Consider the following 23,818-nt stretch of genomic DNA (forward strand, 5'->3'; position numbering starts at 1 on the left):
TTGTTGTTCTTTGTTGTTCTTTTCTTCTGTTTTGGCTAAGGGGAATTTAAAGTGTTGGGAAATACAGTCAAGATTGTTAATCAGTCAGGTGCTAACATCAGTAGTCAGGAGCAATAGATGGATGAATATGAAATAAAAGTTTTGGGAAGGGTTTTATAAGCCCGGATGACTTTCTCCACTGAGACTGAAGCCTGTGACCGTGTTCACCAGCACCTCCTTCCCTGGCTGATTTGTGCAATATAGCTTTACAGATTTTTGAGATCAGTGGCTATGTGCAAATCTGTTCCTTCTGCAGTTTTCACATTTGTTGTGGCTACATTTGTATTTCATTTATATCTCCACATTTAGAGAACCTAAGTGTTTGGCAGCATTCCTACTGCTTGACTTCCTTCGGGTTCATCATAAATTATTCAAGTTGTTGAAATGTTTGAAGTGTTTAGTGTCCTGATAAAGAACCAACTTTACCATTTAAAATTTATACACCAGAGGGGTCAAGATGGTGGCATAGAGAGGAGTGGAATTTAGTTAGTCCCCTGGAACAGCTAATGAACAACCAGGAACGACTAGTAAATAATTTGGAATAACTGCTGGGGGATAACCGTGACTGTCCATACATCGTACACCAACCTGGATTGGGAGGAATGGCTGAGATCACAGCATAAAATCTGTAAGTAAAAGCTGTGGACCCACGCCAGGAGCCTCCTCCCCCCATGGCAGGCTTAGCTGCAAAACCTTGCTGTGGTAGAAAGCAGCACTCTCCCAGCAAGCACAAATATAGCTCAGCCGAGCTCCAACTGGGGTTTTAATTAACAAATGTGGACTGCTGAATACAAGCTACAAACCCCTAATGAGCAGGCAGAGGCTTTTAGTGACGACTGACCTTAAAGAACCAGAAGACTCATCTGTCCTGGGAGGGGGTGCCCAGAGGACCAGGTGTTACCTCTGGCTGATGAGTGAAACTAGGGGGCAGTGAATTGGCTCTAAAAGGGGGCTTTCTGTCCCTTTTCCTCTCTCTCATCCTGAGGGGCTCAGTGAGAGAGCCACAGCCATTTTCAGTTCTCAGTGCTCTGACCCAGACAAGGGAGGAGATAACAGAGTCAGAGAGAAAACAATTCAAATGCAAATGAAAACTCCCGAGGGGGGGTGTATCTTCCCTAAGAGTAAGGAGGTGGGGCCCAGCTTTCCCTTCAGAACCAGATCCCAGAGCCTGGGGGAAAACAGCAAAAACAGCAACTGAAGACGCCACATCTCCTTACACCAGTTGGGAGCGACAGGCTGACAGGCTCCACCTGCTGGACAGGTTAGGAAAAGCACAGCAACTGGAGACCTCACAGGAAAGTCTGTCAATCTTCTAAGTTATACCTGAATATAACTCCATTCTGAGACCTGAACCCATTCTGGTCTAGGAAAATCTGACTGGGGTAACCAAGGAAACCAGATGCCTAGACAACAGAAAACTACAATCTACACTAGGATAAACGAAGATATGGCCCAGTCAAAGGAACAGACTTACACCTCAATCAAGATACAGATGAGATATTGTTTCATTTTTATGAAACAATCTATTAAAGACTTTCAAAGAAATATGCTAAATCCAATAAAAACCCAAATCAATGAGTTCAGGGAAGATATAACAAAAGACATGAAGACCATAAAGAAAACACTGGGTGAACATAAGGTAGAAATTGAAAGTTTGAAAAAACAACTGACAGAATCTATGGAAATGAAAGGCACAACACAAGAGATGAAAAACACAATGGAGACATACAACAGCAAATCTCAAGAGGCAGAAGAAAAAACTCAGAAACTGGAGAACAAGACACCTGAAATCGTACACACAAAAGAACAGATAGGGAAACGAATGGAAAAATATGAGCAATAATAGAAGCAATAATGGAGGAAGTAATCAATGAAAATTTCCCATCTCTTATGTAAGACATAAAATTACAGATCCAAGAGGCGCAGCATACCCCAAACAGACTAGATCCAAATAGGCCTATGCCAAGACAATAATCAGATTATCAAACATCATAGACAAAGAGAGAATCCTGAAAGCAGCCAGAGAAAAGTGATCCATCACATACAAAGGAAGCATGATAAGACTATGTGCAGATTTCTGAGTAGAAACCATGGAGGCAAGAAGGAAGTGGGGTGATATATTTAAGATACTGAAAGAGAAAAACCACCAACCAAGAATCCTATATCCAGCAAAACTGTCCTTCGAATATGAGGGAGATCTTAACGTATTCTCTGACAGACAGACAATGAGAGAGTTTGTGAACAAGATACCTGGTCTACAGGAAATACTAAAGGGAGCACTATAGATAGATAGGAAAAGACAAGAGTGATAGGTTTGGAACACAATTTTGGGAGATAGTAGCACAACAATGTAAGTACACTGAACAAAGATGACTGTAAGTATGGTTGAAAGAAGAAGGTTAGGAGCATGTGGGACACCAGAAAGAAAGAGGAAAGATAAAGACTGGACTGTATAACTCAGTGAAACCTAGAGTGCTCAACAATTGTGATAAAATGTACAAATAAGTTTTTATATGAGGGAGAACAAATGAATGTCAACCTTGCAAGGTGGTATTGGGGGAAAAATAAAATCAATGCAAACTAGAGACTATAGTTAGCTGAAACATTGTGGCATTGTAATATGCTTCCTTTAATGTAATAAAGGCAATATACCAAAGCTAAATGACTTTAAGAGGGGTACATAAGGAAGGGGTATGGGACTCTTGGCATTGGTGATGTCTGACTCTTATTCTACATTAAGTTAACTCTATCTTTCCTTTCGTTGCTTTTTAGCTGTCATGTTTTTTTTTTTTTTTCTTTTTCTTTTGTCTCTCTGCTTTCTTTGACTCTTCCTCCATCTTTGTGGAAGAAATGGAGATGTCCTTATATAGGTAGTGGTGATGGTGATGAATACATAAATATATGACTATACAGGGAACCATCGATTGTTTACTTAGGATGGAAAGTATGGTAGGTAAACAAAACTGTCTTTAAAAAAAAATGGATTGTTGAAGAAACCTTGAGGGCACTACATTGAGTGAAATAAGTCAGACACATAAGGACAAATATTGCAGGGTCTCACTGATATGAACTAATTATAATATGTAAACTCATAGACATGAAATATAAGTTACCAGGATATAGAACAAGGTTAGAGAATGGGGAGTGGTTGCTTATCATGAGCAGAATGTTCAACTAGGTTGAACTTAAGTGTTTGGAAGTGGGCAGAGGTGACGGCAGCATGTTATTGTGAGAATAACTAACAGTGCTGAGTGGTGTGTAAATGTGGTGGAAAGGGGAAGCTTAGAGTCACGTATGTCACCAGAAGGAAAGTTGGAGGTTAAAAAATGGGAATGTATGAAACAGTGAATCTTGTGGTGGACAATGTCCGTGATTAACTGTACAGATATTAAAAATCTCTCTCATGAACTAGAGCAAATGTATGACACTATAACTAGAAGGTAATAATAGAGGGGTATATAGGGAAAAATATACCTATTGCAAACTGTATACTACAGTTAGTAGTATTTTAACATTCTCTCATCAAAAGTAACAAATGTACTATACCAATAGTATGTGTCAATAATGGAGGAGGGCTGGATAGAGGTATGGGAGGATTTGAGTTTTCTTTTTTTGTCTTTATTTCTTTTCTGGAGTAATGAAAATGTTCTAAAAATTGAAAAAAAATAATTGTGGTGAAGGATGCACAGCTGTATGTTGGTACCATGGGCAATTGATTGTGCACTTTGGATCTTTGGATAATTGTATGGTATGTGAACAATCTCAATAAAATTAAATTTAAAAAAATTAAACACTAGACCCTGAGCATTTTTGGTAATACTGATTTTTACATGTGAACTAATATCACCAACTAATTGGCATATATGCTGGGTTCCCACTGTATCCACAAGACACTCTATGAAGCTGTTAAGTTGAATGAAATTAGTTTTTTAATTCATTTTGAAACCCAAGACTTGCCATTATAAAGTTTTAATTATCTGGGCCTCTATAAATTTTGTAATTTTGTCATTTTAACAAGACATTAGAAGTATCTTATGAAATGAGTTGTAAACTATAGTACAGCCATTGGGCTTCAGGCTGCTTTCCCATTTCACAGGTTGAGTATTTAGCACAAACTCTTCACTTGGTTTCCGGACAACTTTCTCTGCAGTGCTGGCGAGTCATCGTGTTAGGTGCAACTGACTTATCCTTGAAAAATTGACTCTCATGGAAAGTCTGCTTCTGTAACTGAGTTAAGCAGCTTCTCTGGTGGTGGATGTTTTCGGTTGTGCTATAGGGAAAATCATGTGTCGATGGCAATGTAATGATGGCTTTTAAAATGTCATTTTAAAAATTAGGCTCAGATTTCTTAACCTTGAAAAGTTAACCCAGGTTTGTCCACACAAACATCTGAACACTGAGATGTTCCATATAATAACAGTTGAAAACACAGACTTGGTCCTACGCAGTTGGGTTTCGAGCACAGCCCTGTCATGTGCCAACTGTATAACCCTGAGGAAGTTCCTTTTCTACGAAATGTGGGTAATAGTGGTATACTTTATAAAATTGTGAAAATTCAATATTATGAAGAATATAAAGCACTTATTTAGCACAGTACCTGGAAAATTATGATACTCAATGGAATTAGGTATTATTACTAAGGCTCTGAGGTCAGTATGGATAAATCAATAGAACTAAAACAAGATGTGTTCAACAAGTGATAACTGTTTACCTACGTGCATCTTTTTCTGGAGCAGTTCACTCCTAATCTTTATCACTATATTGTCTCCTGCTTCAGAAACAGTTAAATATATATTATGAGTCTAGGTATAATTCAAGACACTGTAAACACCAAGAAATTCAATAGAAAAAATAAAAAGGTACTCAGATGAGAAAAGGAAACATGTTTCAAAAACCATTGGGTTGAAGTAGAAAATGCAAGCAGGGCAATTTTTCTTTAACCTGCTGTAGATCCATATGGTTGCTGAATGTGTTGATGCTGGTTTTAAGATTCTTGAGTATTTTAAACTTGACATGTTATTTTTTTAATGATTTCAAACATCATTTCTTTCAGAGACTTTTCCCAGTGTTGCCGTAATATTGAACAGATGGTTCAGCAGCACTTACATTTACATTTTTGCAATAGTGCCATGTTATTTGCAAAATTTCTTTTCCAAAAACCTGTGATTCTTTCTCTACCTTTTCACAATGGCTGCTATGAAACTGTGGATCATCTCCTTCCAGGGTCCTGGGTATAGTGTAGAAATTGGGATTGTATACTGCTGCTGCTTTTCATTTTTACGTTGTTATATTTTGGGGTTTTGTATGTCTCATCTTAAACAGCCCCTTTTATCCAAAGGACTAACATCCTCACTATAATTTTGTGATATTGGGGAAATAATATGGTTTTGCTGCTGAAAGGAATCTTATGGACTATACCAGTTCTTTCACATTGTCCTTTACGTTTCTTGGAAGCACTTGTCACTATCTGAAATTGTTGTGTTTGTTTTATTCATTGTGTGGCTCCCCCCATAGAATGTAAACTAGGGTCCTGTCTCTTTCATCGAGCACAACGCTGGTGCTCTATAGAAATCTGTTGAATGAATGCATGAACAAATGAACTGGTTAATAAGGAACTTTCTAGAAACAACGCTGGTGCTCTATAGGAATCTGTTGAATGAATGCATGAACAAATGAACTGGTTAATAAGGACCTTTCTAGAAACTGGAACAAGTTTTACAAGCAGAATAGGAGTGCCCTGAACACAACTGCTTTCTCTATTCTTTTTGCATTTGTTGGACCCAGCTATGTTTGCAAGACAGTTTTTCTAGTAGCTTTCTCCTGACAGTCATCACTTCTTTAGGTTGTTATTTTCTTCCCTAAAAACTGACGGTGTAAATATGAAATAGAGAGTCCCTCCAAGGGCTTCTTGGTTCCCTTGGGCATGAAGGGATTAGGGCCAACATAAAGGTATTTTATTGCTTAACGGATTGAAAAGACCCAGGAAGCAGGAGAGGCTGTACTGATCAGAGCTGACTCTTAGGCCTGTCCTTTAAAGGCACGTGATGCTGAAAACCAAGCCCACCCAAATCTCTATCGATATCCTTTGGTTTTCTCTTTTTAAATAAGGACCACTGAGCTGCCTGCCTGGTGCAGGGGGTGGCCCTGCACGTCCGACTGCTGGCTCATTGCACCATCTTGATCGGGTTTGCTCTCCGTCACTGCTGCTGCCCTCCTGGAATGTGCACCCCTGACTCCGTGACTTCCACCGAGGGCTTAGTCCAGGATTTGTTCAGGCCCTGGGCTCGTGTATAGAACAAATGGTGGGAAAAATCTCAATATTGAAGTCTGTACTATGCTGTATCTAGAAAAGGACCATTTGCTTAAATCATTGCAAAGTGTTGGCAGGGTCTTTGTCGGTTGAGTAACTTAAATCTCATCTATCAGCTCAGAGGTACAGTGGGGGGTGAAGACACATTTTATGGCTACAATCGTGTGTCTAGAAAGCCTTTTAGGCTCCACTGGGTAGGTCTTTATAGCTATTAGGGCTTTGGTGGAAAGGGGCGGGAGCTTCATCTCTGTTGAATGAAAACTTTGATTTTCTAAAGCCGGAATTACAAAAGGATCTAAAAAGCAAAGGTCTTTATACTGTGGGTTTTTATTTCCCACTTCTGAGCCTACATTTTGCCACTGGCAAGCCCATGGGGAGCCTCAAACATACTCAGGGCAGGAGATAAAGTGCTGTAGAAGGCAAATTCCAGGCTGAAGGCGGGAATAAAAGTGTGTGTGTGTGTGCGCTTACTCCTGGACTTCACAATGCACAAAATATTTTAAATAAAATATTTATCCTGATATGATTTGGGAAAACAGGAACAGGACGTGGAAGTTAGCAGCTGGAGGTTAGTTATTACCAGTACAAGTAAGATTAGTCAAATCCAGCATATTTATGGAATATCTTGGCATCCCTGTACTTCACTCTGGAAAATCTTGCTCATTTTAGTCTGAGGCATTATTTATGATGTATTTTCTAAGGCAAGACTTTGCATAACACGGTTCTGTAATAAATAGTGCCCAAGTGTAGTATTTTCCTCCATCGTGGGTTTAACCCTTTGTTTACAACCCTATGAGGATAATACCAATTATCATTATGAACAGTTCTTCTCATTTGTTCCTATGGATGACATCTTTTATAGCTTGCTAGTTGTAAGCACACAGAACGGAAGTGCTTGAAGTAAAATAACATAAACAGAATTGTAATAGATTTTCATGTTGAAGGCTGTGGTGACTTGGAGTTATGTTCCCCAGAAAAACATGTTCTTAATCTTAATCCATTCCTGTGGGTGTGAACCTATTGTGAGTAGGACCTTTGGATGAGGCTACTTCAGTTAAGGTGGGGCCCAGGTGAATCAGGAAGGGTCTTAATCCTGTTACCGCAGGCGTTACGGAGAAGGCCACACAGAGAGAAGCCATGGGCATGGCCATGTGACAGAAAAGCTGAGGAACCCCAAAGATCTCCAGCAGCCAGAAGATAACTGACCCCGGGGGAAAGCCAGCCTTCTAGCCTTCTAGCCTCTGAAACCCTGAGCCAGTAAATTCCTGTGATGAAGCCAACCCATTGTATGGTATCTGTTTTAGCCACTGGAAACTAAAACAGATTTTCATGTTGAAGACTTTTACTGACTTATTGTTAATTAAAGCCACTACCCAATTCATACAGTTAATTTATAGGATCCTGTAATTCCTGTTTTCATACTCTTAAGATTGGCACTTTCAGAATCTTCCTTTTATTCTCTTTAAGGGTCTTCTTCAAAAATAACTCATACAGACTACAGTACTCCACTAAACCAAAAAATATGAAAATTTACCAGTCAACATTTTATTTATCAAAAATCCGTTGGAAATGACCCGAAGCATAGCCTTAAATTTATAAGGGATAACTCATCACTCAGATGGTCGTTTAAGTTCTGATTGAACATGTAATCCCACCATTCTCTATTTGGATGGTTCTGTTTGTGAAAAAGAACTTACAGGAAGCTGAAACAATCCCTGTGCTTCCCCGCTGGTCTAGGCTCCCAAGCCTAGAATGAGCCAGAATATGCTTTAACCTTCTACAACTATGCTCTTTAAACATTCTAGACCTCCAGTGTGGCCTGTTGACCTCTTCTCGTCCCCCTGACAAATATCTCCCCCTTCCTCAGTCGTTCCTCCAATCAGCCTCGCTGTCCTTTGCTGGACTCACGAAGCTTGCAGCTCAGGAACAGAAGTACACATTAAACACACGATTATTGCCAAGAGTAATGAGGTTCTCACAAGGCAAGGAAAAATTATTTTGGATTTACAAGTATGGAGGGCGGTGAAATTATCCCAGGTCTTAAACGTGCTTAAACTCTCTTAGTTGGTGGAGATAGCATGCTCATCAAATGAATAAATTACAAACACTGTCCCCAACCCTCACTTCCAATCCCCATAACATTTCATCTTCTAGTGTACTTTATAATATTTTATTATTTTATTCTCTCCCCTCATGAGACTCTAAACTCCATGAGGGCAGGAATTTTTTGTCTGTTTTGCTCAGTTATGGATCCCTGGCATCTAGAACGTGTGGCATGCATAGTAAACACTTGATGAATATTTGTTGAATAAAACTCTTTAGGTGTGGCTATTCAACTAGCTGCTGGTCCATCTAACCATATTAATAACAACCAATTCAGACAAATCTCTGTCACCCACAAAGAGATATTATAAGAGCTTGACAGATAATCTTGCAGAAATACAGTTATATTATATTTAAGACCAGTGGAAGGTGGTAGAGATAATGCCATCTCGTCTTTGTGAACTCAAGTTGGCTTCTAGTAATTATTGCTTCCTTTTTAAGTATCAAAATGCTCTCCATTTAATTCTAAAATAAAATAATTGTTAATATTTACTGATCGGCTGCCACATGGGCACCCTGTTAAATGCTTTATATGTGTTGCCTCATTTAGTGCTCACTTTTAGTAGGCCTGTTATTTTCCCTCTTTTATGAATGCGAGAGGTGAAGTCAGGTAACGTCCCTTGGGGGGACACGTGTAACAGATGGCACAACTGGGTTTGCAAAAGCCCATACTCTTAGCTTCCACACCCTAGAGCCTCTGGTGTAATTGTTAGGACTTGGCTACAGACTTAGAAGTCTGTAGTTTGGGGATTCTGCCTTAGAGAGAGCTAGAGCCTCTTCCTTTTCCTGATGTCTCTATGGTATATTTAAGGTGGTAGCTCTGGGAGTGCAGTTTTTCTAGGACTGACAAGTAAAGTGATTAGAAGCATTCTAAACTGGGGTTTGAATTCCCTCTGGCCTACGTTGGTTCTACCCCTTAAACTTTGAAGATGATTCTTAGCAGGGAGGCAAAAGCAAAATAGAAGCTGAACCAGGTTTTTTTTTTCTGTCACCTGTTGATTTTGTGCCATTTCACATAATACCAGCTACCTGAGTTGTGGCCAGCCTTTAGACTACCTTGCAGATTTTTCAAGTCTCCCCTTTGGTTGCATGTTGCATTAAATAATGTACGTCATTTAATCCTTTATTATTGCTGAATTTCTGGGTGTCCTTTTTCTTTAGTCTAAAGGAAGTAGTTTCTAAGTCTTCTAACTTTCCCAGTGCTAGAGATGGAGTCCAAAATCAAACTTGGAATGTTATCCTTCAGTATTATATAAGTTGAGGAAGGTTGATAGATAACTGAGTGATGTGTTTTTATTTTTTATTTTATTTTGCTTTTCCTGTAGGCCTTTAATCTATGGTGTTTAATTTCAGGTGTTAGCCTGAAAATAACCTTGACTAATTTTCATTCACTCTTTTGACTTAGTTTGACTGTTCTTGATATTTATCCCAAAATGATCATTTTTTGTTAAATTATTCCAACATAATCTTTAGTGTCTTTTAATTAGACTTCAGGCCTTCTTATTTTTCTCAAGAAACACAGTTACAATGTGTTCTATTAGAAAAGGGGGATCTTGACACAGAAATTTGCTTTGTGCTCAATTCCATAACAAATAATCACTTGAGAGAAGGCAAAGAAGCTAAAGGTTGTGAAACCAAGAAGTGACTTATGCAAATGCTCTTCTCTCCAGTGCTTCCCTGTGTTGGGAGTATCTTACCTGTGATGTTTACTAACATTCTAGAGAGAATGTATACATACTGTCCAAATAGAATCTTGCTATAATAATTTCAGCGTATTTAAAATGTGATTTTTTTTTAATCTACTTTTTTGTTTTGTAAAACTTTTTTCCCCTTTGATTACAGTCCCATGGTTGGTTGATTGGTTATATTTTTTGTTTTATTTTTAGTTTTTGATTTGATACAAGTAAGAGTATAAAGATACAAAGAGATTCTCTCCTCTGTGTGTCCTGCTGGGAGGGCTTGGGGCTGTACCACTCCATCTGGAGGAAATGCTATAGAATGCGGTTCTGCCCTCTTTACGGGAGGGACATAGGAGCTGTAGTATTTCTTCCAGAGTTGACAGACAAACATCACCAGAGAGTTGCTCTATGTGGAGATGTTTTACCTGAAAATTCGGTGGTCAGAAGGCATTGCCGGGGCATTCCACTTTACCCTAGGGAAGGGGCAAATGTATGGCTCACTACCCAGGTTCAGCCCCCAGATAACCACCGAATTCCGCAAGCAAAACACTCTCCCTGCCTTCCACCGGGATACACGTCGTCGTTGAAGGCGCTCGGCATTTTCTGGGAATGGAAAGGAAAAGTTAAAATCCTTTACCACTGTGAAAACTCCTCCCAACACCCTTTCCAAGACTAATGGTAAAGCCACACCAGCAGAGTGAGGAACAAAAACCCTATAAAGGTTCACAGATTTTAAAATAGACACATCATTAAAATATGGCCTTGTATAGAGAATTCTTTAAAAATATAAAACTTTGAGTCTTGAAAAATTCTCACCAGTCAACAAAAATATGTACTCACCCATGCTTTCCAGTGCTACCTGCTCCCAGCTTTCAGGCAGGCTTCCCCCCAGCTGATTTCAGCTGGATGTATTTATTTAGCACTTATTTATAGAATCTCTCCTCTGAGAGCATATGGAGAGAGTTGATGCCAGGTGGAAACAGGAAAGCCCGTGAGGAACCTGGCATGGAAAGGGTTATATGTGAATCTGTGTCTTACGTCTTATTTCTTTTAGCAAGATGCTTAAGTAAAATTAACTAAATATACCACATAGAACGTTGTCAGATACTTAGCACCACTCTTCCCATTTGCAGTGGTCATTTCCACTCATGGCTGAAAGAGAATTCTCTCCCCTAGTCTGGGACACCAGTTAGAGCAGTTGTAGCATCTTTAATTGGCTAATTTCTTCAACCAGACTAGATTACTCTCCCCATCTTGGAATTTTTGTGTCCCGAATTTCATGAATTAGAAAAGAGGAAAGAAAACCATGTTCCTGACTATAAACGACAAACCACTGTGTTTTGCCTGTACACTCCCCCCCATTGTTTAGGGACAAGAGGACAGTTTTATAGGTGATGTCCCATCAGCAAGCCTTCCGCTACCTGAAAGTCACAAAATAGATGGGGAGTGGGGTGAGACTCAGGGAAGCGTCCGCAAGGAAACCCATGTGAGAAGTCTCAGGAAAGTCTGGTGTCACGGGAGGGGTAAGGAATTTCAGCGTCTTCACTCCGTCCAGCCCAAAGTGGTGCCTGAACAGCTTAGGTACGAGATCGTGGGAGTCTAGAAGCGTTCTGCTCAGTGCCAGATAAGCGGCTGCACATTTTCCTTACCGCTGTTACATGGTGTCTTCATCCAGAGTTGACAGAACAGCTCGGACGGTGACCCAGCACACAGTGTGTGGGTGCTCTTGGGACATGACCCAGTGGGAAAGCTCTCAATTCCAGTGAGTGACCAGAATGTAAAACCACTCTCTCTGGTTCTTACCTCTTCATGCCATCGGGAGGTTTTTGGCAAGGCCAGAGCACTGACAGATTACCTAACGTTATGAAAATAAATGCTCTTATAAAACTATTAGCTCCAATGGAGATCACTAATCTTCATTACATAAATTATCATTGTAATTGAAAGACCTTCTCTGTCCAAGGATCTGGTAGAATTGATCATGAACTCTCTGACAACATTGCCTGTTTGTGGAAGGCTAACTCTAGTCCTCTGATTTGCAGGCACCCACATGAGGAGGAGGAGACACATAACTTGCTTATGGTTTCTGTTCTGATGGTAGAAGCTTAATTTTAATGAAGTAGATAAAGTACAATGTTCTAGGAAGTTGTCTTTAAGGGGATTCTGTGATGTTTGTTTGGATAAAGCAAAGACCTCTTTTTATTATGTAGATGACCAGCCTTATTACTTTAAGATTTTAATTTTAAAAAGTCTTTGTGAATTGTGTGTTTTGTTTTGTTTTGTTTTTAGTATGCTGCCCACTTATTTATTTATTCATTCAACAGACCTCAAGTGCATAACATGTTATAGTGCTGAGTCCTCTCCTAGGGACTTGTCATAAAACACAAGAAAGAGAGCTATGACATCCACTGTAAAGACAGATTTTCTCAATTTGTGCTTTTCAGTTCTGCATAGTATTTGTTAATTCAGTAAAAATCCTATTAAAAAGTTAATGCTGTCAGTGGTTTGTTCTTCTCTGTGTATTTATTTGACTTTGTATTATTCAATGTTAGAGTTGGAAGATATTTGAGAAGGCTAGCCCAGTCTCTTTCAGGTAATTTTTTGTACCTTTCAGGGAAATTCTGAGTTTCCTTCCTATAGGTCTTAAACATTTCTTGTTAAGGTTATTCCTCATTTTTCTTGATATCATGGTTAGATTTTTTTTTGTATTTTTAAGTTGTTTATTGCTGCTACACAGAAGAGCAATTATTTGACTGTTTCACTTACATTCAACCACTTTATTAACCTCTCTGTTTCTCTGTAAATCAACAACACTAAGATTTATTTTTAAGTACTTCTGTGGAAGTATGTAGGAGTGTCCATGTGGAAAACAATGTCTCAGTGCTCAGGGGCCCTCTGAGTATTTGCAAACAAAAGCATTGTGACTTTAAAGTAGTATTATTTTAGAATAAAAGTCCCACCTTAAATGTGTCTGAGGAAGGGTTAACCTGGTTTTGAAAAATGGACTGTGTGCAGCTTCCTCCCTCTGCAGTGAGGTACCATTGTCCGCGGATTTGATGGCACTTTTCCCCTCAGCCTTGCTGCCTCTCGCGCTGTGCTTGGCATGGTAATTAGGGACTTCTGCTCCCGTGAAATGACGCTCCTGGCTATTTCTTGAGCTGTCCTTACCCACGGCTTAGTTCCTTACCCTGGCCCGGCGGAGTGTGTGGTGTGTGTGTTTAAGTGGTAAGATTTGAGAAAAACAGCTATGCGAGAAAGGAAGAGGTGATAGGCAGGCGGGAGAGGAGTAAAATTAGCTGGGGTTGCTGGCTTTTAATTGAAGTGTAGTTGGAGATTCAATGAGGTGAGACTGTTATGACAGGTTTCAAATTGTAATGATAGGAAAATGAGGTGGGTTCATCAAAGTTGGAGTAAATATGGAGCAACAGCTCAGCAACTCAGCATGAAACAGCAGCTACAAACCCTCAAAAAATACCAAGTAATTAAAATTTGCATTGCACAGCCCTCCTTCCCAGTGGGCACCTTTCTCAGGAAAGGAGATGTAAATCACATGCATGTTTTAATTTTTCATAAACATTGAAAGTGTAAAAGAAGGTAAATATAATCAAAGCGTTCAACTGTAGCTGAAAGCAGATTTGAGAGAGACCTTCAGGAGTTGACAGACCCCCCAGCCCCCACCCCAAACCCTACCTACCCCCACTTCACCCTACAAAAGTTTTTCTGTGAATGGAGAGATGAAGTATCTGAAGACATAGATCCTTCTCGCTTCCTTGTTAAATGTTCCAGAAGTGATGGTAATTTTGACCTGTTCTTTCCACTTCTGCTCCCATCTCTTCCTCATTTGTTCTACACATCTATTAGATGTCAGTGAGTGAGAGACAGTGACTAAGTGTTGGATAATTTGCAGCCTGGGAAGGAAGAAGGAAATGTCCCCAAATACCTTCAGAATTCTTTTTAATTCCCTATGTTAAGCATTAAGGTCACCTGACCTGAGCCAGTTCTAAGAACTGAATTTAGGGGAAAACCTTGAGCATAGAGAGACAGCATGAGGCAGTAGAAAAGTCACTGAAGTGGTGCTGAAGAAATGCATGTGGGTTCTGACCTGCTGCGTCTTCCTGCCAGAATGCCTGTGGGCAAAGCCTCCCCTCTCTGGGCCACGGTTTCTCCATCCATTCAAGTCTTTGAGTTGGCCTAAATGACTCCCAACTCAAACCTTCTAGTGTTGTGCCACATGGGTCCACTCCAATCCAAACAGGGTTCTGGAGATTCAAACCAATGTGGTACCACCTCACGCCTCCAGGAGTCAGGAATGTTGCAGAGCAGACCCAAGATTCTCCTCTGCCAAAGGCTATCCATGCTGTAACTTAAGGCCAGGACTCCCTTGGTCCTTGCCTCGCCTCTGGCACATCATCAACTTGACAAGGGGTCTTCCCAGGAGAGAATGGCCTGGTATCTGTTGAGACTACCAGGGCTTGTGATTGGAGCTGCCGTCAAGGCAACCCAATGTTGTCATCCTACATCCGCCATCTCCAGTGACAAGAGAAGTATTTAACAGGCATCCATCCTGCACTCCTCCCTCCTTGCATCCCCTTACCAGAGAGGGGACGTGGAAGAGTATAGGATTATAGGGGAAGATAGTCATAAGAGAAGCCTGGTGTTATATGAATCACTTCAAATGAAATTGAAGTGGGACATTCAGGGGAACTTAGCTTTAAAAGTCAAACTCCAAAATTTAATTTGAAGAGGCTTTTTAGCATGTTGCTATACCTGGGTAATTCCACCACAACAGCATGAGGTTAAGTTCTCTGGGACTCATTTTTTTAAGGTGGGAAATAGAAAGTATATTCAGAATTTAGCATTTGCTCTGCTGGCAGGTTACACAACGGGAAAGGGTTGGGATTTGGAAGTAGGGTGAGATAAATGGTTGTGGGTTTGAAGATGGGTTTTCCAGTTGAGACCGTCGTTCCCACCACTGAACACTGAAGGAGATGGTTCCAAGGAACCCTCAGACCCTGCCTAGGCTGAGTGAGACTTGACCATAAGCCTTTGTGATGGAGGCTTCAGGCTGCCCTGAAAAGGCAGCAGGTTTCTGGTGAGTTCCAAAGGCGCTCCCTGGCCCAGTGTGAGTGGAGCTTGAGAATGACGAAGATTCCAAAGCAGACCTGGAGTAAGTCATGGTGGATGGGAGGGGGGCTTGTAAACTGAGTTACAAAACTGGAGAAACTTTGGGGTAAACAGAAGCAAGGATGAGTATGGGGAAAAGGCAATGAGATATTTATAAAAGCACTTGGGTCTCCTGATCCTGCCATGGGACTTTTCTTGGTTTATAAGGACAAACATGAATATTTTGCTCAGGCATTACTGGCAACAGTGATGTCACCTTACATATGCTGTTACTGACCTTTTAATGATGAGACTAGAATAGAGTGATTTATACAAAGATATTGTTCCTATTTTAACTGCAACTTCCTAAATAATCTATAAGGAAACCCATTTCACTTTAAAGTTCCCAAACTATAAAAAACTTACAGAAATTCCAGTAATGAAGCAAATATGCTCAGCTGTGCTCATGGGGTGACTGTATGGGATTAGGGAAAGCTTCTGGAATGGAAAATGTACAGACTGAGCATCAGGAGCCCCATTTTCTAGTCCAGGTTCTGCTGTTCTGTGGCCTTGGGCCAGTCATGTCAACTTCCTGGCCTGGGTGGGAGACTTGGCTTAATCTCCTATATCTAGTGGGAGAAATTCTCAGTCACGTGTAGGACTTTTTCAAGCCTCACGGATCTCCCTTCACCCTGACCCCTTGTCCAGGGTGAAGGGTAGAATAACTCAAGCACAAGTCTCTACCACCAGGGAAAGGGAGTGGGTGCCTGGGAAGGTACGGCCTTTCATTTAGTCTCGGTAACATTTAAAAGCCTGAGAGCCGATGCTCAGAGGCTGCACATTCCTGAGAACTGCAAGATTCGTTTGTTTCTTCTTACACTGTCCACTCAAATATTTATTGCACCCACTAAGTGCTGTGTGAAGCCCAGAGCCCCTGACTCCGTGGTATGGGTGGAGCAGAGGAAGGAGATCTTATTGAAGGATAATTGTTGAAGGGCAGTGTGGTGCGTGCTGGGGAAAGGAGGTGAAGGGCCATGGGAGAGGAGGAAGGGTCAGCGGAGGCTACTCTGAGCAAGCCCCAGTGGAGCTGCCATCCCCAGGGTGACTCGGCACGGACAAGGAAGGCTGGGAAGGTGCAGCCGCGTTCCTGATGGCAGGAGGACCTGGAGAGGAGATGGTGATGGAAAGCCTCAATCCACGATGTCCCCGAGTTGTGGTCGACATCCTTGAATTACAGGGCCAAAGAAGTTACCCTCCTGAGACCACAGATGGACACTTTCTCCTGCAAACGCTGCTCTTGTATCCCACGGAATCACCTCCTGAGTTCTGGGCTGTGTAACAAGTGTAACCAAACGGCATCTCTGGAAGGCCCAGTGCTGCCTGGGGCTGGCTGTGACCTGCTGCCACCACCCAGTCGCCCCCCAACCTCTCCGCAGCCCACGGAGAGCAGCTTACAGAGCAGGCGGCTCTGGACCGTGATGCCCAGCACACCGGATGAACTTTTTGAGGAGATTTCTCCTTTAGGGCTTTCAGTTCTCCCCATCAAACCAGTGAATCGGGCTTTGAGGATTGTGGAATTACCAGGCTCGTACTCAGGCTGGAGCACTCTCGTACGCCTTAGGCCGAGTGTACCTATTTTGGGGGTAAACTGGACCATGCAGCTGGGTCCATTTTTGCAGCAGAGGCCTTGGTTTCCACACTTTGCTGGAGCCCAGGTGACGCAGCTCCTACCTGGAGCCATGTTCTGTATTTGCAGGAGCCTGTCCCCCTTAGGGAGTGGGCAGGAGGACCCAGAGCTGAGCATGTGGGGCATGTGGGGCTCTGAGCTTGCAGTGCAGCAGAGGTGGGGAAGTGGGGGACAGGAGCCAAGATAGGAGCCACCGTGGACCCTGAAAACTGGCCTCCCCAGTAAGTCCCAGTTTAGGCATTCCCGAAGTCCCAAACTCCATCCCCTCTCTCTCTCCTCTTTGTGACCATAAATCTGTCCTCTCAGGCTTATTTTTTTTTTCTTTGCTTTCAGGAGAGCAGATCTGGAGAAAGCAACAGCTGTGTTGAAGAAATAATTCGGGTAAGGGTATTCTTTTTAACTTAACATGTTCGGCATAGATTCCAAATACAGAAGAAGCTCATGGCTACGTTATGAAAGCAGACCCATTGTTTGTTGCCTTGTGTTTACGTTTTATGAGTGTAATCGTAAGTTGGCCTAAGTGGCCCTTTTCAAAACAACGCTTCCTTTAGCAATCTAAGAGACCACCAGTTGAGCTACAGCCGCTCCCGGTGTCTCTGCACAGGCTGGGGTGACGCTGTGTTAAAGTCATCAGTTGGAAGACAGAAGAACAGAATTTAGATGAAAAATATGGTTGTCTTCACAAGTGGATGCCCCATTGATCATCCTAGTATTTAAAAGCATCCTTTGATGGTCTGTACTTTCCGAGTCAAGCAGAAGTTGCCTTGTTATTTTTCTCCTAAACTTAATTAGAATCGGAAGCACTGTAGTAAGGAGGTCATGCTCAGTGTCTGAAAGTTTATTTCTATATTCTTTTACATATTATTACTTTCTCTGTTACTCTCTGTTCACTCGTCCTTTTCATCACTGCCATCTCCAGTCTGGATTCTGTCCGTGAACCAGTTTCACACCCAGGTTGACTTAGATTGAGCTCTTCTGCTAGATCAGTGTTCTCTTGAGTATTCAAACTTATAATCAGGATGTCTTCTTCAACTCTTATTTCTTCTTCACTCATATTTTTTTCAGGGGAGTAACCTAATAATTTACAGTTCTCAGAAAGCTGATATTACACTGGGCAAAATACCAAGACAAATTAGACCAGATGGTGTGGCAATTCCCTGTTTAAAAAAAAAAAAACAAACACTTGATTTTAATTTGTTCCCAACTTTTGGACATCCTACACACTTTTCTTGAACTGCTATTGCATTAGAGTAATATAATTATTTGGTTTATACCTTAACAACCAAACTGTTTTCAAAAGCAGGTCTGTTTTTTTCCTGCAAAGTGCTAGTTCATTAAATGGATATTTTAACTCTCAAATTGACCAGATTAATTAATTTAAGTTTGATTTATTAAATTAATAATGATTTATTTTCTGGAAGAGATTTACATAGAAAACAGTTGTCAAAACAGCCTGCTTCATTTCTGGCATTTTGGCGTATGTTAAATAAAATACAGATTGTATTTTATATCTATATCATCTCTATTCTGGAGTTTTGCTTCAGATTAAACAACAGATGTGTTAGATACTGATATAACCCTTTTTGTTTTTATCTTCCAACATGCTTTCATGTTTTGGGTCCAAATATCCCATTTTTAAGCCATCTTCTTTTGGTTGATAATCATGTTTATGTCTGTAAGATGATAACGAGAACATACCAAAGCCCATTTTAGTTTTGATATTTAGAAAAATCCTGCCTTTTCTTCTCCTTCTTTAGCCCTTCTGAGGATATTTAAGAAATCTGTCGTTTGACCTTTCTTTTCAAAGAAGGGCTTGGAGTTTAAATAAGGACTTGAGTAATTCACACACCAAAAGGGTATAGTTTAGGTAAAGTATAATTCAAGAAAATAAAACTGAGTTTGGCGCTTTGTTTTTTTTCCAAAGGAGTGCCATTGAGAGCCTCACGCCCCCGACCCCCCTCCTACTTTCCCACCGTACCGAGTCCCAGTGACCCGTGTCACTGATGCTGCCACCGCCACATCCCACCTTGAACCAGAGCGAGCTGGGCAGGCAGGGAGCAAGGGGAAGACGCGGCTCAAGGGGGGAGTTGATTTATACACATATACTAAGTTAGTGTCTAGATGCATGCCAGATGGTAGTGGAGATGGTGACTTTATTACAGAACAGCTGAGGAGTTGGTTGGGGATGGAAAGAGGAAGCTGTGGTCCTACTGGTGCCCGTAGCATCAGATCGAGCCCTTCACTCCCTGCCCCCTCGTCCTCGCCTGAGGTGCTGGTGGGAGCAGGTGGGGCGTGGGGAGCTCCTAGAGGATGGTGTCAGAATTCCTAATTTTGCCTGGAAGGTTCTTCTGGCTATGCCCTGTCTGACTCACATCAGCCGTTCTCCAAACTCACCTTCCCCTCTTACCCTAAGCATGTCCTCTCCTCCAGACACCAGCCTGGGGCTCCTGCACAGTGACAGCCTGTTGTATTTGTTGTGTATGTGTCACATGTCAGTGTTCCTCCCAGACTGTGGCCCCAATGTTGGACTTCAGAAATTTGCAATTTTGTTTAATGAGTGAGTGAGTGAGAGAAAGAAAGCATCTTCCAAAGAGAATGATGAACATCGTGGTGATGGCTCACAAACAAATGCCATTTGCTACAAATCACGGACAGAATGGATCAGTATTTTCCATGCCAGGTGTCCTTGTCAGTCTCTCCCCCTTGTCACTACCTCGGGGAAACCTGATGTGGTCGGGATCACCGGGGGTACTTGTTGCTCGCAGCCGTAGTGTGTAAATTATGGCTCTCTTGTGGCGGAGGAGGGGGAGGGTCATGGAAGATGCCTGGAGATGATTAAGACCGGAGTGCGCGTTGAACAAGAGTTAGCATACTCTGCGTGGGAGAAACTGGGAAAATAATGGTGGGCCAAACTGCCATGGCCCCTGGTCCTCTTGCCCCTGATAGATATTAGTTATGGTTTTTTAATCACATAGGTGTATAATGTTACTGTGATAAGTACTCAGGGTGTTCTGAGAGATCACTGTAGGGCACATGACTTAGTTTGGGGGCAAGAACAGGTTCTCTGAGGAAGCCATAGTTGGAAGATGAGTGGGAATCAACCAACCAAGGAGGGAGAATGACAAGAGTTCCAAGCAAAGGAAATGGAAGAGCTTGGCTTGTTAGAGGCCAGTGAAGGCCAGGGTGGCCAGAGAGTGGGCGGAAGAGGGCAAGTAGGAGAGGAGGAAGTAACCAAATGTCGTTCCTTCAAAGCCATGTTCAAGGTGCTGAAAGCACTGGGGAGCTGGTGAAGAATCTTGAGCAGGGGTGGTGTGATCATATTGGCAATGCAAATGCACCACTCTGGCTGCTGTGGAGAATGGACCGGGTGGGAGGAGGGGAAGAAGCAGGAGTGGGTGGCAGGAATCCAGGTGAGACATGGATGGGTGCCCTCGCCGAGACGGGAAACACTGGGGAGATGCTGGTTTGGGGGTGAGGAGGGAGGCATAAATTAAATTTTGGACATGTTGAATTTGAAATGTCTTTGACAATATATGTATTTAAATGTGTGGGTTCAGAGCTCAGAGCAGGGGTCTGAACTGCAGCTCAACATTTTAGACTAATCGGCATGTAATGTATAATAAAACCATGGAAATGGGTAGATTTGTCTGGGGAGAGATTAGAGACCAAGAAACAACCTAAGTTCCAACAGTTCAGGGCCAGGGAGAAGATCCACTGGCAAACGGAAGCAAGATGATGACCAGAAAAGTTGAGGGGAAATTATGAGAATGAAAATCATGGATTCCAAGGAAAGAGAGTTTTGAGGTCAGCAGTGTTCAGAGTTGCAGAAAGGACAAGAAATGTCCCTGCCCCTCAATGGATCTGGTAACAGAAAGGTCATTGGTGACCTTACTGAGTCCTCTTTCCATGGAATGGAGGGGACAGAATCCAGATGAGAGAAATCAGGGAAATGGTGTCAGTGAGTTTGGAGACCCCTTGTGAGAAAAGGCTAGAGTCTCCCATTCTGTTCCCTTGACATTTACAGTAACTGCTGTAGACAATAGCAACTCCCCAGTAATGAAAAGCCAACCTGATTGCAACCTTATTGTGCATGAGGGGCTCTGAGTGCCTTGCATATATTCACTCATTTAACCTCCAGGCATCTCCACGAGGGAGCCACTCTTATCCCCATTTCACAAATGAGGAAACTGAGGCACAGAGAAGTTGAACACAACTCATCCAAAGTTGCCCAGCTGGTAGGTGGTAAAGCTAGACTTTTAACGAAGGCAACCTGGCACCAGAGCCTTCTCCCTTAGCCACCGTAATGTCTTATTAAATAGAGAAGCCCCCCTGGCTCATCAATGGAACCACTCAGGCATTTTGCCACGAAAGGGAGATTTCCCGTTATGTGTTTATGATTTGGAAGTGTCTGATCGTGCTTTGGTGCACTTGAAATTACAGAGATTTTATGGCCACTTTTATCAACCTCATCCTAACTTCTTCCTCCCCCCTCTTTTATTTTTTGCTGAGGTAACTGCTTTCAAGTCATTTGAATATTGCATTATGTTCTAAATTATAATTATTTTTTATTCTTACTTAGAGAATTTTAATCTTGGGACCTAATAAATCTGTGTGTTACTGCAAAATTCACTTAGCCAGGGGAGAAATTATAACTGAGTTCCACGAAGATGGGCTGTGAGAGCTGGAAACCCTCAAGGCTGACATAAGTTGGTAACAGACAGTTTTCTAAGTTACACTGTATTTCATCCTTAAAGGTTCCAGTGCTGTAATACTTGGGAGCTTTCTGTAGCATTATCCATTAACATAGAATGGATTTAACATTTGTTCAGCAAATAAAATCTGTTTACAACTTAATGGGCTTGTACAGGGCTGGAATCTTGAATGCACAAGTTTTATGTAGGATGGCTTTGGATGGCATCTCTTGAAGGACATTCCCTATAACAAGTGAGCTTTGGTCATAAGATACCAAGGTTTGAGAGTCTGGTCTGAACGCACGGGATGAATGTCGAGACAATTTCTGTGCAACATCTGAGCAGATTCCCTTCTTGACTTTCATCTGAAGTCAATAACTGAGTTCTGGGTTTCTGTGAAATATTCATGGTGAATATTTACATAGAGTTGCATTTCTGCTTATATGAAGGGGTAAGTAGCGTGTGTGCAAATCCTAGAGACCCAAATCAGTTTCCTGACAGTTGAACACACTTCCAGCAAATAAAGGGGACTCTTTTTTTCTTGGTTTTCCAGAAAGTAAGGAGCCTCTTGGATTTCCACATGTGCCTGGGAGATTTGTGAGTAGGGAGGGTTGAAAGCACTGTCATACGAAATGCAGCTTACCGTGCCCCCCCACCCACCCCCATGTGCTCAGATCCTGGGTGCTGGGACCAGAGAAGTCATGTGCATAAACGTCTGCATACTTCTTAGCCCAAGTGAAAATATATTGGGCACTCTGTGTCTACAGAAAATAGAGAACAAAGAGATGACTTGTTTCACGTGACCTATTTGGGTCATTTGGAGAGCTGGACCCAGATCAGATCTCCTCTGCTTCAGACCATAGCTCAGACTCTTCTGTAAATCATTTCATTTGTTTTAAACAGTAAAGATTTTATTAGTGACAAAGTTAAGCCCACAAATGGCAAAATCAATCCAGGTATAAATGTAGACAAGCTCCACTGATATATCACATTGCTTACTGGAGTAAAATGAAAAAAAAAAAATAGTAAACCTGACGTAGGGCTAGAGAAATTCACCAAGCAAAACCTCTAAGTCTTATCCAGGATAGATTAATTTCACTATGTAGTGTTCTGTGTTTTTTGTTTTCTTTTTCCATTTAGCCAAGTGAATGGTTGGAGACAGAAATACTACACTCATTTCTTATTTTGCATCTATTAAGAAGCTATTAGTCCTTTTGGCTGAAACGGAAAGCCCTGCCTAAATGGCTCTGCTTCTACCTCCAATGAAGTCTAAGTGCCCATGAGGTGTGTCAAGGGCCATCTCTCCCAGCCGTCTGGCTGTGCTCTGTCCACTGTGCGATGGCTCTTGGGTGTTCTGCTGCCCACAAAGGTGGGCGAGAGACCCACTCTTTCAACATCTGTTCTGGGCCCAGAGGCTTTGGGATGACAGCCCCCGAGCCCCAGAGGTCTGGAAGCTCCTGTTGTGAGTGGCTTTGTCTTCCACACATCCCTGTCTCCTGGTGCACACCATGAGTAAAACCACAAAGGCATTCAGAGTCACCGGGATACTAACGAGAGTGTTCAGCGGTGAAGTTCCTGAACAACTGTGAGGACGTAGTTTCTGCCCTAACATAAAGGGTAAGTTCTGATATCTCAGGCAGAATCTCCTCTGGGATGTCTGTTGATATTTAATGGGAAAGTGCTGTCCAGAATGAAGGAAGAGCTACATGAAGACAGCATTAACGAGCGTCCGATGCCTCGGATAGCACAGCTCCACTGGGGCTGGGAGCTTCCTGCTGGTAGAGCCCAGGAGAGGCGCCAGGGAAGCAGGTGAGCTAGCCAGGAAGCGAGGGGGCCGGTTCTCCCAAGGTCACAGAAGCAGTCCCTCCGTTTCTTGTGACCTTACTTGGAAAAGTTCAGCACAGTTTTAGAGGATCAAGACATTAAAATACTTGATTTCTTAATGTTCTCTGTTCTCCTTGCCTTGCAAGGTCCATAACAAAGAATTGAGATATCTGAAAGTAAGAAAAAAAAAACAACACATAGATTTACTCATTACGTTGGAACACCTGTCAGGCATTCAGGAGGTGCTCAGCAGGTGCTTATGGGCTCGGTGGGTTTGAGGAAGGATGTGGGGGAGAAAAAAACTCTAGATGGACGCCTTCCAGTACCATCACTTCCTTGAAATGTGGTTTGCAGGGTCTCGTTTCAGCAACAGAAAACTGAG

General features: G+C 42.0%; 1 protein-coding gene across 2 annotated transcripts in view; it reads left to right on the forward strand.

The window, feature by feature from the left end:
• Positions 1 to 23,818, forward strand: part of AFF3 (AF4/FMR2 family member 3) — a 524,208-nt gene that overhangs the window by 231,959 nt on the left and 268,431 nt on the right. For both annotated transcript variants that reach the window (XM_037806556.1, XM_037806557.1), the window contains one exon: positions 17,255 to 17,302. In XM_037806556.1, coding sequence (XP_037662484.1) covers positions 17,255 to 17,302 — 48 coding nt within the window. The remainder of the gene's footprint in view (positions 1 to 17,254; positions 17,303 to 23,818) is intronic.

The sequence above is a fragment of the Choloepus didactylus genome, chromosome 17 (assembly GCF_015220235.1).
Source record: "Choloepus didactylus isolate mChoDid1 chromosome 17, mChoDid1.pri, whole genome shotgun sequence".
Taxonomy (NCBI): Eukaryota; Metazoa; Chordata; class Mammalia; order Pilosa; family Megalonychidae; genus Choloepus; species Choloepus didactylus.